The 12,934-nt window shown below is 37.3% G+C and overlaps 1 protein-coding gene across 1 annotated transcript in view; it reads right to left on the minus strand.

The window, feature by feature from the left end:
* Nucleotides 1-291: 291 nt before the first annotated feature.
* LOC105003358 (dihydropyrimidine dehydrogenase [NADP(+)]) overlaps nucleotides 292-12,934 on the minus strand; it is a 469,109-nt gene continuing 456,466 nt past the window's right edge. Inside the window, exons 10-11 of the mRNA XM_010860499.1 lie at nucleotides 4,951-5,091; nucleotides 292-1,736 (exon numbers count right to left, since the gene is read on the minus strand). Coding sequence (XP_010858801.1) covers nucleotides 1,566-1,736; nucleotides 4,951-5,091 — 312 coding nt within the window. The 3' untranslated portion in view covers nucleotides 292-1,565. The remainder of the gene's footprint in view (nucleotides 1,737-4,950; nucleotides 5,092-12,934) is intronic.

Genomic DNA, 12,934 nt, shown 5'->3' on the forward strand with positions numbered 1-12,934 from the left:
CTGTACAGAAGGGGTGATCAATCAGCATGGAAGAGAGGGAAGAAGTCTCAAGGACATCTTCATTAGATCTGAACTAGTTGATGATGGACAGGGAGGCCTGGTGTGCTGCAATTCATGGGGTCACAAAGAGTCGGACATGACTGAGTGACTGAACTGAACTGAACTTTATTATATGTATTACTGAATGTGAATGGAATTTACAACAGAGTTAACCCCAAACTACTCTACCTCAGAATCTAAATGGTTGACATGCGATTGTATTTGCAGAAGAGATAGCAAATGACCATGTTGTTTAAAATGCTTTATAAAATTTTATTTAATATTATTTGATCATACAGATTTTGTGGTAAATGTGCATTTCTAAAAGTGCATAATCAAACATTTATTTTTCTCTTGATCTTGCATTTGTCATAGAAAGGTGCTATGGATGATTACATGAAGATTTACTACTTATGGATTCATATTAAAATATGCCACAAAGAAGAGATAAACAAGTTTATAAGATGCTATTTGCTGATTTTAAAAATCGAGGAATATAAAAATATTATTTGGCAGTAACAGAAAATACCATTTCTTTTTTAATTACTTTCGAAATTCAACATGGACACTAAAAATAAAGAGTTGGTAAAGTGGTATCACCCATATAATATATATTACCCGTACTGGATTTCTCATTCTTGAATAAAGAAGCACATGACCCCACTTCTGTATAATCTGTGCTGTGTTCAAACATTAATTGCTAGGATCACGAAGGTGACTATATTAGAAGCAGATAGAACAGATCTGTGCACAGCAAAAGAGTGGCCTTAACCAGAGTTCCATCCTAATGTCTTACTTTGTTAGGAACATAGTTTAAATATTTAAACAGGACTGTCATGTTGATTCATTGGTAGCATTTGGACACGCATCTCAGATCTGAGCGGTGAATAGCATAGCTTGAAACAAATGGTTACTGAACACTCTCGCCTTCAGTATCCAGTTATTTCAGTGAAGAGACCTTAAGGAAAGTTTCCCAAACCCTCATTGGCTTTCTTTTGCTACCACAGTACATAATTATTTGACTTCATCTGAGCTTTATGGAGCTAATTACTTTTTGCTTAGAAACAGAGTTAAAATTAAATGTAATTTTTAATTATAAAATGTTTCCTTGGAAACATTTGTTGTAAGTTAAATTGTACTTTGTTCTAAAATACTTAATTTCCCTTACAATTAGAAATCAAAGACAGAACTCAGCATAGGGCAATTTGAAAAGTGTAGCATTAATTGCTACAAAAAAGTTAATTTTTTCATAATGGACAACTGATGGTGAACATCCAATTAACTGCTCCATAGTTATATTGAACAATTCTGCTCAGAAAAGAATTATTCTATTTTATTACCATTAATTGAATGATCACTGGAAGCAGACATTTTTAAAATTTAGAAATTTCTTTAGAAATAATCTTTTTTTAAATTTAGAAATTATATGTTTGAATTTAGAAAAAGCTGAGCATAATGATCACTATTGAAAAGATCAGCATAAGTAGGTGACCTCGAAGTTCACTGCAACTGTTTCACAAATCACCTTAAGACACAGGATTCACAGCCAAGGGCAAGCCTCTCTTTGGTTCATAAGGTGTTGTCCTGGAAACCATTTTGATGCAGTCGATAATAGGGCAGACGGAGAGACACAGGGTACAGCCTGTACAAGTGTCAGTAACGGTGGGCAGGTGGGTCTCAGGATCAAACTGGATAGCCTGCAAACAGAAATAAAGAGTCTTGCTGTCACTGCCCACAAAGGGCAAGAACGCCCCTATTTTAGCATCAACGTTTTTCTCCACTGCAGGAGAGCTGCACTTGGAGACAGCTACGCCCAGACTGTGGTGCAGCTATAGCAACAGTTGAGCTGCTAGAGAAGAGGGGGGAAAAAAAAGACAGGAAAAAAAAAAAATCCTTTTAAATTAGAAACACGATGTTTAAAATTCCTTAGAGGTATTTTTCTTTCTTTGTGTGAGGAAAATATTTCATAACATAGTAACTCTCTAGTTTCCTGCATTGTGAGCAGAGTGTGGGTCCTGCCGGTCTGACCATGACCTGGTGGGTCGGCTGCCTGAGGCGGGCAGGGCGCTTCCACACCTTGTCCTTTTCACACTCCTGGTTCTCGACAGTGGAGAAGTGTCACTGTCAGATGAAGCAATGAATGCACTTGTTTGGGTTTCATATTATGGCTATAGTGCTTACAGAAAGGCAATAGAAAAAAAAAATTTGCTTAAGAGCCAGCTTTCAGGTTTGAGGGTTTCCAAGCTGATTCTAGGCACTGCTCCTCCACCAAGGGGAAAAGCACTGAAAGACGGGAGCCTGGACACCTGGCTTCTGGTCCTGGCCCGGCACTCTTCTGCTTGGAGGACCAGGATAAAGCTTTCAGTTCTCAAACCGCTCAGGATTTTGAGAAACTCAGTAATTTATTCCTTCCTCCCTCCTTCTCTCTCATCTTTCCTTCCTTTTAACATGATTTAATTTATAATATGGTGTAGCAATTGAACAACAACAATCTGTAACATGCAATGAAAATACCTGGTGTGAAATTTACAACTGAGATTTTCATTTAAAGTCATGATGACTATTTGCCTGTTAAAGAGATATTTCAACAATGGAAACAACAGACAGGAATTTCCATCTAGGAAAGACTTCAGGGCAGCTACATGGGGGCAGAGAGGGCTTGAGGACTCGTCGAGAAGTCTCTCTTGCAGAACAAGTCAATGTTTTTACTCAGACTGCGTGCTAATTTGGAGGGATGAGTGAGGGGGCTGAGAAAAATTACGAGGGTCAGTAAGCCCCCACCTTGCCCCAGATACTCCTGGAGGTCAGGTCTGCAAATCTTACATTTTCAAATAATTACTGAGTTCTGATTTTTTTTTTCCTGTGTCATATACAACATGTTATAAAATCCAATTAAAGTATTTGTTATGTTTATGAATTTCCCTCCCTCAAATAAGGTTCCTTGCAACTTAATTTTTTTTCTCTTTTATGAACATAACAAATTAAAATGGTCTCATTAGAGTAAATTATGTCAGAGTGCTTAATATTTTTTAAAAATTCTGAGCTTTAAGGAAACAACCATATATCTGAACAAGTACTGTAGCTATGACAAACCATTAAGAAATTTGGTCTAACCAAATTGCTGCCATGTTTTGTAAAACAACATCTCAGATGACTGTTTAAATGAATAAAAGCTATTCTCTTCCTTATGTACTCTATTATAAACAGAAATACAAGAAACAACTGATGAAAATAAAATAATACTTACATCTTAGAAATCTTATACTTTGAAATTTTGCAAACATGTAAAACTTCACATTTATTTGAATATTTTGATTTTCTATTTTTTATCTTTGAGAGACAGAAGAGCCAAAGGAAGGCTTTTAAAAATCTTTTTGAATGCGTAACTGCAATCTCCCCCCTCACTAATAAGATTATTTTTGTTGAAGTTTTGCCAAGGCTACAGTTCCAAGGTGGGAGTCATAACCTCTAAGATTTAAGATGTTAGAACCCTAGTGCTGTGATTTTAGTGTTAGAACTTCCTGACTTATCTCTGTTTGGTTAATGAGAGGAAAGATGAAATGAAAATGAATATGATATGAATAGTATTTTCAAAATAACTGCTAGAGATGCTTTTCAGGTGTAGAAAAAGATGAGTAAATACAATGGGTAAAAATTGGGTATGGAACAGTGTTAAATTGAGGAGAAAGAGGTTTTTTAAAATTTAAACTTATGTCTGTCATACCTCCATTAGGTGGTCAGAAGAATACATAAAATCATATCACAAGCAAATAGCATCTTTGTCCAAGCTAAATAAGGTAAATGAAATATAGTTTTTTTAAAAATGGGCCATTTTATCTATCTTGAAAATTCATTAATCATCTTAAAGGGATCTTATTTTTACTTTATTATACTTCTTTAAAGTGTGAAATATTTAATTAAAACAATATTATTCTGTAGTTCTTAACCTGAAGACAGCTGATACCCACTTTTTTCTTTATTGTTCCATGGAAGACTCTCAGCTGAGCACTCAGTGACTGGAAAGAAGCTCTGGCTCACTTTATGCGGTAGGAACACAAATTGCTCAGCTTTTCCAGCTACAGAAGGATAGGTCCCAACCAGCATAGCTATTTGGTGGCAAAATGCTTTTTCTTTCTAACTGTAGTAAAAGCCCAATCAGGACTGAATGGAAGAGCACAGAAGCCAGTTCTTCAAGATCATGGAAATAAGTGCTAGTTCTTTTCCCTTCTTTCTCCTTTAAGGTATGATGCTTCCTTATGGCCATAATTGTGTGAATTTTTGTTTGAATTTTTCCTTCCAATTTTATGAGTGATGAAATGACACTAAAACAATACTGTGCATTGAATGGTGGCATCGTTCATATGAATGATTAGCTTCCTTTAAAAAAAATCACTAGAAAAATGGTATGGATGAACCCGTTGGCACGGCATGAACAGAGATGCAGATGTAGAAAACAGAGGTGTGGACATGGGGTGAGGGGAAAGAGGAGGCGGGATGAATTGGGAGACTGGGATTGACGTATCTATACTACCCTGTGTCAAACAGAGAGTTAGTGGGAGCCTACTCTATAGCTTAGGGAGTTCAGCTCAGTGTTCTCTCATGATCTAGATGGGTGAGATAGGGCAGGTGTGAGCAAGGTCCATGAGGGAGGGGATATATGTACATATAAACTGATTCACTTTGTTGTAGAACAAAAATTAACCCGACATTGCAAAGCAACTGTTACTCCAATGATAAAGGAAAATCACCACTGTGCTATGAATGTGAGAGGATGGAATGCTATGTCACTGCTGAGAAGTGACATTTGGCATGTCTGGTCTGAATCCCATACTTCACAACAAAAGATGCTTTCTGCTACAAAAGCCAGAAGAAACATGCCTCACAGCACCCTAATTACAGCATGATTCTTACCTGGTAGCCAGAGTCATTACAGGTCATGTAGCATTTGCCACAGTTGATACACATCTCTTCATCGATCACAGCCACAACCTGCTCTGTGTTGTTCAGTTCACCATATGTTCCAAGGTACTGCAGAGCTTTTCCAATCACATCCTAAAAGATAGGCGCCGGATTACTTACGGGGCTCATTTTAAAACATCATCGTGTTATGACTAATATCGGTCCAAATCTCCCTGTTTTTATGGAATGTTGCATTATCTAACTTAGAGGATTTTAGATATTGTAGCTCTCATGGATATACTTTTTATAATTGTAGCTTACATATTTCTGTCTCCTGAAAGATGGACCCTCTCTCTATATCTAGCTTAGAAACACAAGACTTAACTCATTGCATTCAACAGGTTTTCCACAAATGATCTAAATCAATGTTTCTGTGGGCAGGAGAAATGACACATTTTCAATGGTTGTGGCTTTCTTTTCGTCTGTTTTGGACTTTGAATGATCCAAGTAATAAGGAGCAACAAAGGGAAATGCATTGATACTAGAAAACGTTAAGATTGCTAGGAATGAGAATAAAAATGTGAACACTATGCATTTATAGCACTGCATTTGAAGTCTAGATTTTCATTTATAAAATGCTTTGATAGCATACCCACCTGTCATGTTTTGAAGAGTTATTTCATTATTTAAAAATTCTAATTTATGTTAATTAATTAGGTTAATCTAGTAGCTAAATAAGATGCTCTTTTACTATTAAAGAACTTGGATTTTCTTCATTCACCGTTGAAGATTCTTCATGCCGTTACACATCTTTGTTCTTCATATTAATTGGAAGTGTGCTTAATATGTGAAGCACAGAGGATGTTTCATCAACAATAAGAAACACTTTGTTTCATAAAACAAAACAAGAGAATGTAACAATGTTTGTCGAATTAGTATGCTGTCAAGATTTTCTGCTTCTGTTTTTAAATTTTAACAAGACAATCTTTTGTTTGAATTCAAGATCTATGTTCAAGGAGGTTTCACTCTTATTAAAGCCATCTTCTGATATTCTCTTTGGTATTTTATTTCCTGCTCTTTTTTTTATGACCTTGGTTTACCCTTTTTAACTTTTATTTTTTTCCTGTTTCCACTCTAAATGACAATATGCTCATGACTTTGGGCTTTCAAACTGAAACAAAGTTTACATTATTATATACTGTTTATTGGTATAGCTCTCAAGGAATAAGATCAGAAACTTACTGTCTTTTACTATTTTCTTTTCAGGGTGTTGAAGATATAATTTCAACAATCTCACTGTCTGTTTGTAGGGGGCTGCCTGGGGTCCAAATCAATATCTCTATCCAGAGTTTCTCTCACAAACTTAAGATCTTCATCAGTGGCATGATGAGCACCATTCCTAGAATTTGGTACAACAAATTCACCACTCACTGAACTTTTCATCAACATCACAAAATTGGATCTTTCTTCTGATTTCTTTAGTCATAGAAATACTGTTAGGATTTCTTCAATCACTGAGGCTTGAAATTTCAGAGTTGTATTTTACTCCTACTTCTCCCTACTCCAATATCTCAATGGTTGCCAAGTCTTTTGAGTTCTGGATTTGCAAAATCTTTTGAATATTCTTTCCATGTCCACTATGGTCTTTCACTTCAGTTCAGTTCAGTTCAGTTGCTCAGTCATGTCCGACTCTTTGCGACTCCATGAATCGCATCACGCCAGGCCTCCCTGTCCAACACCAACTCCTGGAGTTCACTCAAACTCATGTCCATTGAGTCGGTGATGCCATCCAGCCATCTCATCCTCTGTTGTCCCCTTCTCCTCCTGCCCCCAATCCCTCCCAGCATCAGAGTCTTTTCCAATGAGTCAACTCTTCGCATGAGGTAGCCAAAGTACTGGAGTTTCAGCTTTAGCATCATTCCTTCCAAAGAAATCCCAGGGCTGATCTCCTTCAGAATGGACTGGTTGGATCTCCATGCAGTCCAAGGGACTCTCAAGAGTCTTCTCCAACACCACAGTTCAAAAGCATCAATTCTTCATCTTTAACCACTATTAATTAATTTCCCATTACTTCTAAGGTAGTTACAAGAGCCTACACAGTAAGTCTCATTATTATATTCTTCCTTTCCCATCCTATCTTATGCAGTATTGTCATCTTAATCTGTGCTGTATAGCACAAACTGAATTTCCCACTACCTTACTAAAAAAAAAAATCTACTGAATTAAATATAGTTTCACATTTAAGTCTAGCATTTAAGGCTTTCACTGGCATGCCTTTTTTGGTCTGATGCTATACTAGACACATGCCTTGTACTGAACACACTTATCAATCAACTCTTCTGGTACCTAATTCTATCTTGGGTCTTCTGTCCAGAATACTCTTCCTTCCCATTTTGATTTTGAAAAATCTTGTCCATCCTTCAAAGACAGCTGACACACCACTACTCCAAGAAGATTTCCTGAATCTTTCCTTCTTTTCTAACCAAGAAAGGTGTGATCTCTCTTTTCTTCTTTCTCTTCTTTGTCTCCCACCTCTTTCTTTCCTACACACCCACAATGGCTCATAGTATTTTATCTATTATGTGGAACTAATGATTACAGATTACTTTGAGTTCTTACTATGTATTGGGCCAGCGCCATAATTTTTAAGCATTTTCTCACTTAAATTTCACATATATTATAGAGGATGAAGTGCCTAATATCTAAGGTATAAGAGTAAGTAAATGAAAAAGCAGGCATTCAGACTAGGGCTGCCTAATTTCAAAATCTATGTCTGTAAGCACTCTGTTATGCTGACTCATCTGTTACTTCTCTGTTTAGCAAATTCTGCTTCATCTTATACATATTTCTATATTTGCTTCCTATATGCAGTCTTTTACTAGGCTTTATTCATCTTTGTGTCATATGTGGTATATCTTGCTCCTGAGATCACTGAAATCTAATGGGTATTTGAATATTTGTTAAAATAAGTGCATCTTTCACTTCTTTATATATGAAATATATGGCAAAATATTAGGCTAAAATATTAGTTTTATTACAACTAAAATATTAGTTGTATGGGCCTAATAGCTATTTGTTAATTTACTAAATATTTTTTTAAAAAATATGAGATTCACAAAAAGATTTGAGTACTTTTTAAAAATCATTTTTTATTGGAGGATAATTGCTTCACAATATTGTGTTCAGTTCAGTCGCTCAATCGTGTCCAACTCTTTTTTACCCCATGGACTGCAGCAAGCCAGGCTTCCCTGTTCATCACCAATTCCCAGAGTTTACTCAAACTCATGTCCATTGCGTCAGTGATGCCATCCAACCATTTCATCCTCTGTTGTCCCCTTCTCCTCCTACCTTCAACCTTTCCCAGCATCAGGGTCTTTTCCAATGAGTTAGTTCTTCTCATCAGGTGGCCAAAGTATTGGAGTTTCAGCTTCAGCATCAGTCCTTCCAATGAATATTCAGGACTGATTTCCTTTAGGATGGACTGGTTTGATCTCCTTGCTGTCCAACGGACTCTCAAGAGTCTTCTCCAACACCACAGTTCAAAAGCATCAATTCTTCTGCACTCAGCTTTCTTTATAGTCCAACTCTCACATCCATACATGACTACTGGAAAAACCATAGCTTTGACTAGACAGACCTTTGCTTTTTAATATGCTGTCTACGTTTGTCATAGCTTTTCTTCCAAGGAGCAAGCATTTTTAAAATTTCATGGCTGCTGTCACCATCTGCAGTGATTTTGGAGCTCCCCAAAATAAAGTCTCTCACTGTTTCCATTGTTTCCCTGTCTATTTGCCATGAAGTGATGGGACCAGATGCCATGATCTTAGTTTTCTGAATGTTGAGTTTTAAGCCAACTTTTTCACTCTCCTCTTTCACTTTCATCAAGAGGCACACAGATTTCTCAGGAGGCAGGTTAGGTGGTCTGGTATTCCTGTCTCTTGAAGAATTTTCCGCAGTTTGTTGCAATCCACACAGTCAAAGGCTTTGCCGTAGTCAATAAATTAGAAGTAGATGTTTTTCTGGAACTCTGTCTTTTTTGATGATACAATGGATGTTGGCTATTTGATTGACAATATTATGTTGGTTTGTGCCAAACATCAACATGAATCAGCCACAGCTATACATATGTCCCCTCCCTCTTGAAGTCCCCCCCCCCATTTCCTACCCTATTCCACCCCTCTAGGTTGTCCCAGAACACTGGGCTGAGTTCACTGTGTCACACAGGAAATTCCCACTTGCTATCTATTTTCCATATGATAATGTATATGTTTCCATGCTATCCTTTCAATTTTCCCCACCATCTCCTTCCCCCACTGTGTCTACAAGTTTGTTCTCTGTTTCTGTGTTTCTACTGCTACCCTGAAAATAGATTCATCAATATCATCTTGATTCTATACACATGCATTAATATACAACATTTGTATTTTGCTTTCTTACTTCTTCACTCTGTATAATGGGTCTATGTTCATCCACCTCATTAGAACTGACTCAAATATGTTATTTTTTTTTATAGCTGAGTAATATTCTATTGTATTGATGTACCACAATTTCTGTAGCCATTCATCTGTCAATGGACATCTAGGTTGCTTCCAGATCCTAGCTATTGTAAAAAGTGCTGCAACAAACATTGGGGTACATATGTCTCTTTCAATTATGGTTTTCTCAGGGTAGTTGCCCAGTAGTGGGATTGTTGGGTCATATGGTAGTTTTATTCCTAGCTTCTTAAGGAATCTTGACTACTTCTTTAAATACAAAATAATCATAGTCAAAGAATCTGGATATGCTTAATATTTTCTGATACTATTTTAAGTCAGTAAATGGATGAGGTTCTTCTATGGCTGTAAAAGACAATATGTGATAGAAAATAAGTTTTTCAATCTAATAAACAACCCAGTCAAAATGGTTGTTTCATTGGATTAGAGCATGACTTGACTGAAATAATCAGTAAATATTCAAAACATGATTAAACAGGAAACTCCCTAGACAGGAATCCAGCTTATAAGGTTTATTCCAAAGAAACAATGCATATTTCTAAGAAATGTTATTGTAGGAAGCAAATTCACATTCTGCATATATCAAATACCCTTTTTGCACTTTATTGGAGAATTGTTCTCGTCATTTATTAGAACACCATTTTTTAAATGTGAAACTAAATAAAACAAAGTCTTTGGAGCTCTAAAGTTTATTAACACATGGTGTTAAATTGAGTCATTTGCAGTGATGTGATGAACCTCGAGTATATCACAGAGTGAAGCAAGTCAGAAAGAGAAAGAAAAAGAATGTGTATTAATGCATACATATGGACCCTAGGAAAACAGTAACTGATGAAACTATTTGCAGGACAGAAGCAGAGATGCAGACATAGAGAACGGACATGTGGGCACAGCGGGGGAAGAGAGGGTGGGATGAATTGAGAGGGCAGCTTTGGCATACGTACATTTGTGCTCGTGCACATCCACTCAGTCATGTCCAACTCTTTGTGACCCCCTCAACCATAGTCTGCCAAGATCTTTTGCCCATGGAATTTTCCAGACATTAATACTGGAGCAGATGGCTATGTCTACTCCAGGGCATCTTGTCAAGCTAGGGACTGAACCCACATCTCCTGTGTCTCCTGCATTGGCAAGTGGATTCTTTGCCACTGAACACCTGGGAAACCTATATATACACTACCATGTATAAAATAGATAGCTAGTGGGAAGCTGCTATGTAGCAGAGTGAGCTAAGCTCAGTGCTCTGTGATGACCTAAGGGGTAGGATCAGGAGGTGGAGAGGAGGCTCAAGAGGGAGGGCATATATATATACTGATAGCTGAGTCACAGTGTTGTACAGCAGAAACCAATACAACATTGTAAAGCAATTATTCCCCAATTAAAAAGAAATCACCTCTCTTTCATCATAGTTCTTAAGAAAATTATATATATCTTTTAATCTGAAAAATGATACAAGAATGACAACTATTTTAAATTATTTTGGAAAGAGTATCAAAGAAAATGAATTATCATTCTATGCGGTGGAAAATGTGGACGTTTGTTTAAAATCAAAGCTTCCATGTAGTACTGTCAGCTTATGAAAACCCTTGAGTCTACATTCTGGAATCTGGAGTTTGCTGAAAGGTTCATATAATCAGTGAGGCACATATGGCTAGTCTAGTCCCTGTTGGACACACATCTGTGGCGATTAGGGAAACTACATTCATTATTACAAGCAAGGTATGGCTGTACAAAGGTCACGTGATGTGCTATAGTCATCCCTGATTAGTGGAAAAGTTTATGTATGAATGTGTATGTGGGAAAAAGTGATGCTAAATTCTTTAAAGTATAGATGATACATTTGATTTAAATATCTGTTCCCAAAATTAATGTTGGAAAAGAGTACAGAATTCTAGAATCACATCTTTGTCAATTAATTATTTGTTTGGGATAATCAAAAGAACTTTGTAAAAGAGATCAGTCAATATTTCTGTTTAATACAAACTTTAGGATCAAAGAATGAGGAACTAGAGGACCCCCATCTATCCGAAACAGCCAATATTTAAATCATTTGATGTAGGTGTTTAATTACTTTACCATTTCCTTTTCTGTACTGTTACCAATGTCACAGGTTCATATTTTTTATATCAGGTTCACTGCTTGCTTAATTATCCTATCAAAATAGGAAATGAGATAATTTGGTTTGTTTCTACTGAATTTATGCTGACACTTAATAATTTCTCTTTTAACTAATGTTCTCAAATCAAAAGTTCAATGATCCTTAATGAAACTTTTCTACTTCTGTCTTTTCCTCACTCTCCTTGCCACATCCACTTTTTTCTTTTCTAAAAAACCTGGCGTGTTCATGCTCAGTCGCTCGTCATGTCCAACTCTTTGCTATCCAGTGGACTGTAGGCCACCAGGCTCCTCTGTCCATAGGATTTTCCAGGCAAGAATACTGGAATGGGTTGCTGTTTTCTTCTCCAGTGGATCTTCCCAACCCAGGCATGGAACCCACATCTTCTGCATTGGCAGGTGGATTCCTGACCACTGGGAAGAATGTGGGAAGCCCAAAAGAACCCAGAGCACCATTTATTTTTCAGCAGTGTGATAGAGCAATATCATACAAAAATACTCTCAAAAATATTGCACACAATTTATTTTTGATATCTTGTATAATGTCCTCTGAGGAAGGAGATAGGGAGGGTGACTGTACAATTAGAAAAAGAAGTCTAAATTCTTTAAATTTAGAGTTTAAATTCAGTTGAACTCTGATAACAGGACTCAGGATGAATAAGGTGAACTGGGAGGGCAGAGACAAAGCTTGATTCAGGAAATAAAGAAGTAGGTTAGTGGAGAAGGTGAGAGAAGCAAGCAAACCAAGAGATGGGATAGAAGCTAATGGAGTGTTAGTCACTCAGTCGTATCCAACTCTTTGTAATCCCATGGACTGTAGCCTGCCAGGATCCTCTGTCCATGGGATTCTCCAGACAAGAATACTGGAGTGGGTTGCCATTCGCTTCTCCAGGTGATCTTACTGACCCAGGAATTGATCCCAGGTCTCCTGCATTGCAGGCACATTCATTACCATCTGAGCCACTAGGGAAGCCCAGAAGCTAATGAAGATCTGGGAAATGAAGTGGGTGAGGTGAGAGGGTGGAGTGGGAGATAGACAAATGGGTGTGATTTGGGTGTGGTGGAGGTTGGTTCAGTACAGATTTGTGGCCCTGATCACTGTATTCTTTTTATGTGGGTTGATTCAGGCTTTAAAGTAGTAAGTTCTTGCCAGACACTTTATATTTAAATGCATTTAATGAGGCTAAACAGAGAAGGCAGTGGTACCCCACTCCAGTACTTTTGCCTGGAAAATCCCAAGGATGGAGGAGCCTGGTAGGCTGCAGTCCATGGGGTCGCTAAGAGTTGGACACGACTGAACGACTTCACTTTCACTTTTCACTTTCATGCATTGGAGAAGGAAATGGCAACCCACTCCAGTGTTCTTGCCTGGAGAATCCCAGGGACCC

This window comes from Bison bison, unplaced genomic scaffold (genome assembly GCF_000754665.1).
Source record: "Bison bison bison isolate TAMUID 2011002044 unplaced genomic scaffold, Bison_UMD1.0 scf7180017864466, whole genome shotgun sequence".
Lineage (NCBI taxonomy): Eukaryota > Metazoa > Chordata > Mammalia > Artiodactyla > Bovidae > Bison > Bison bison.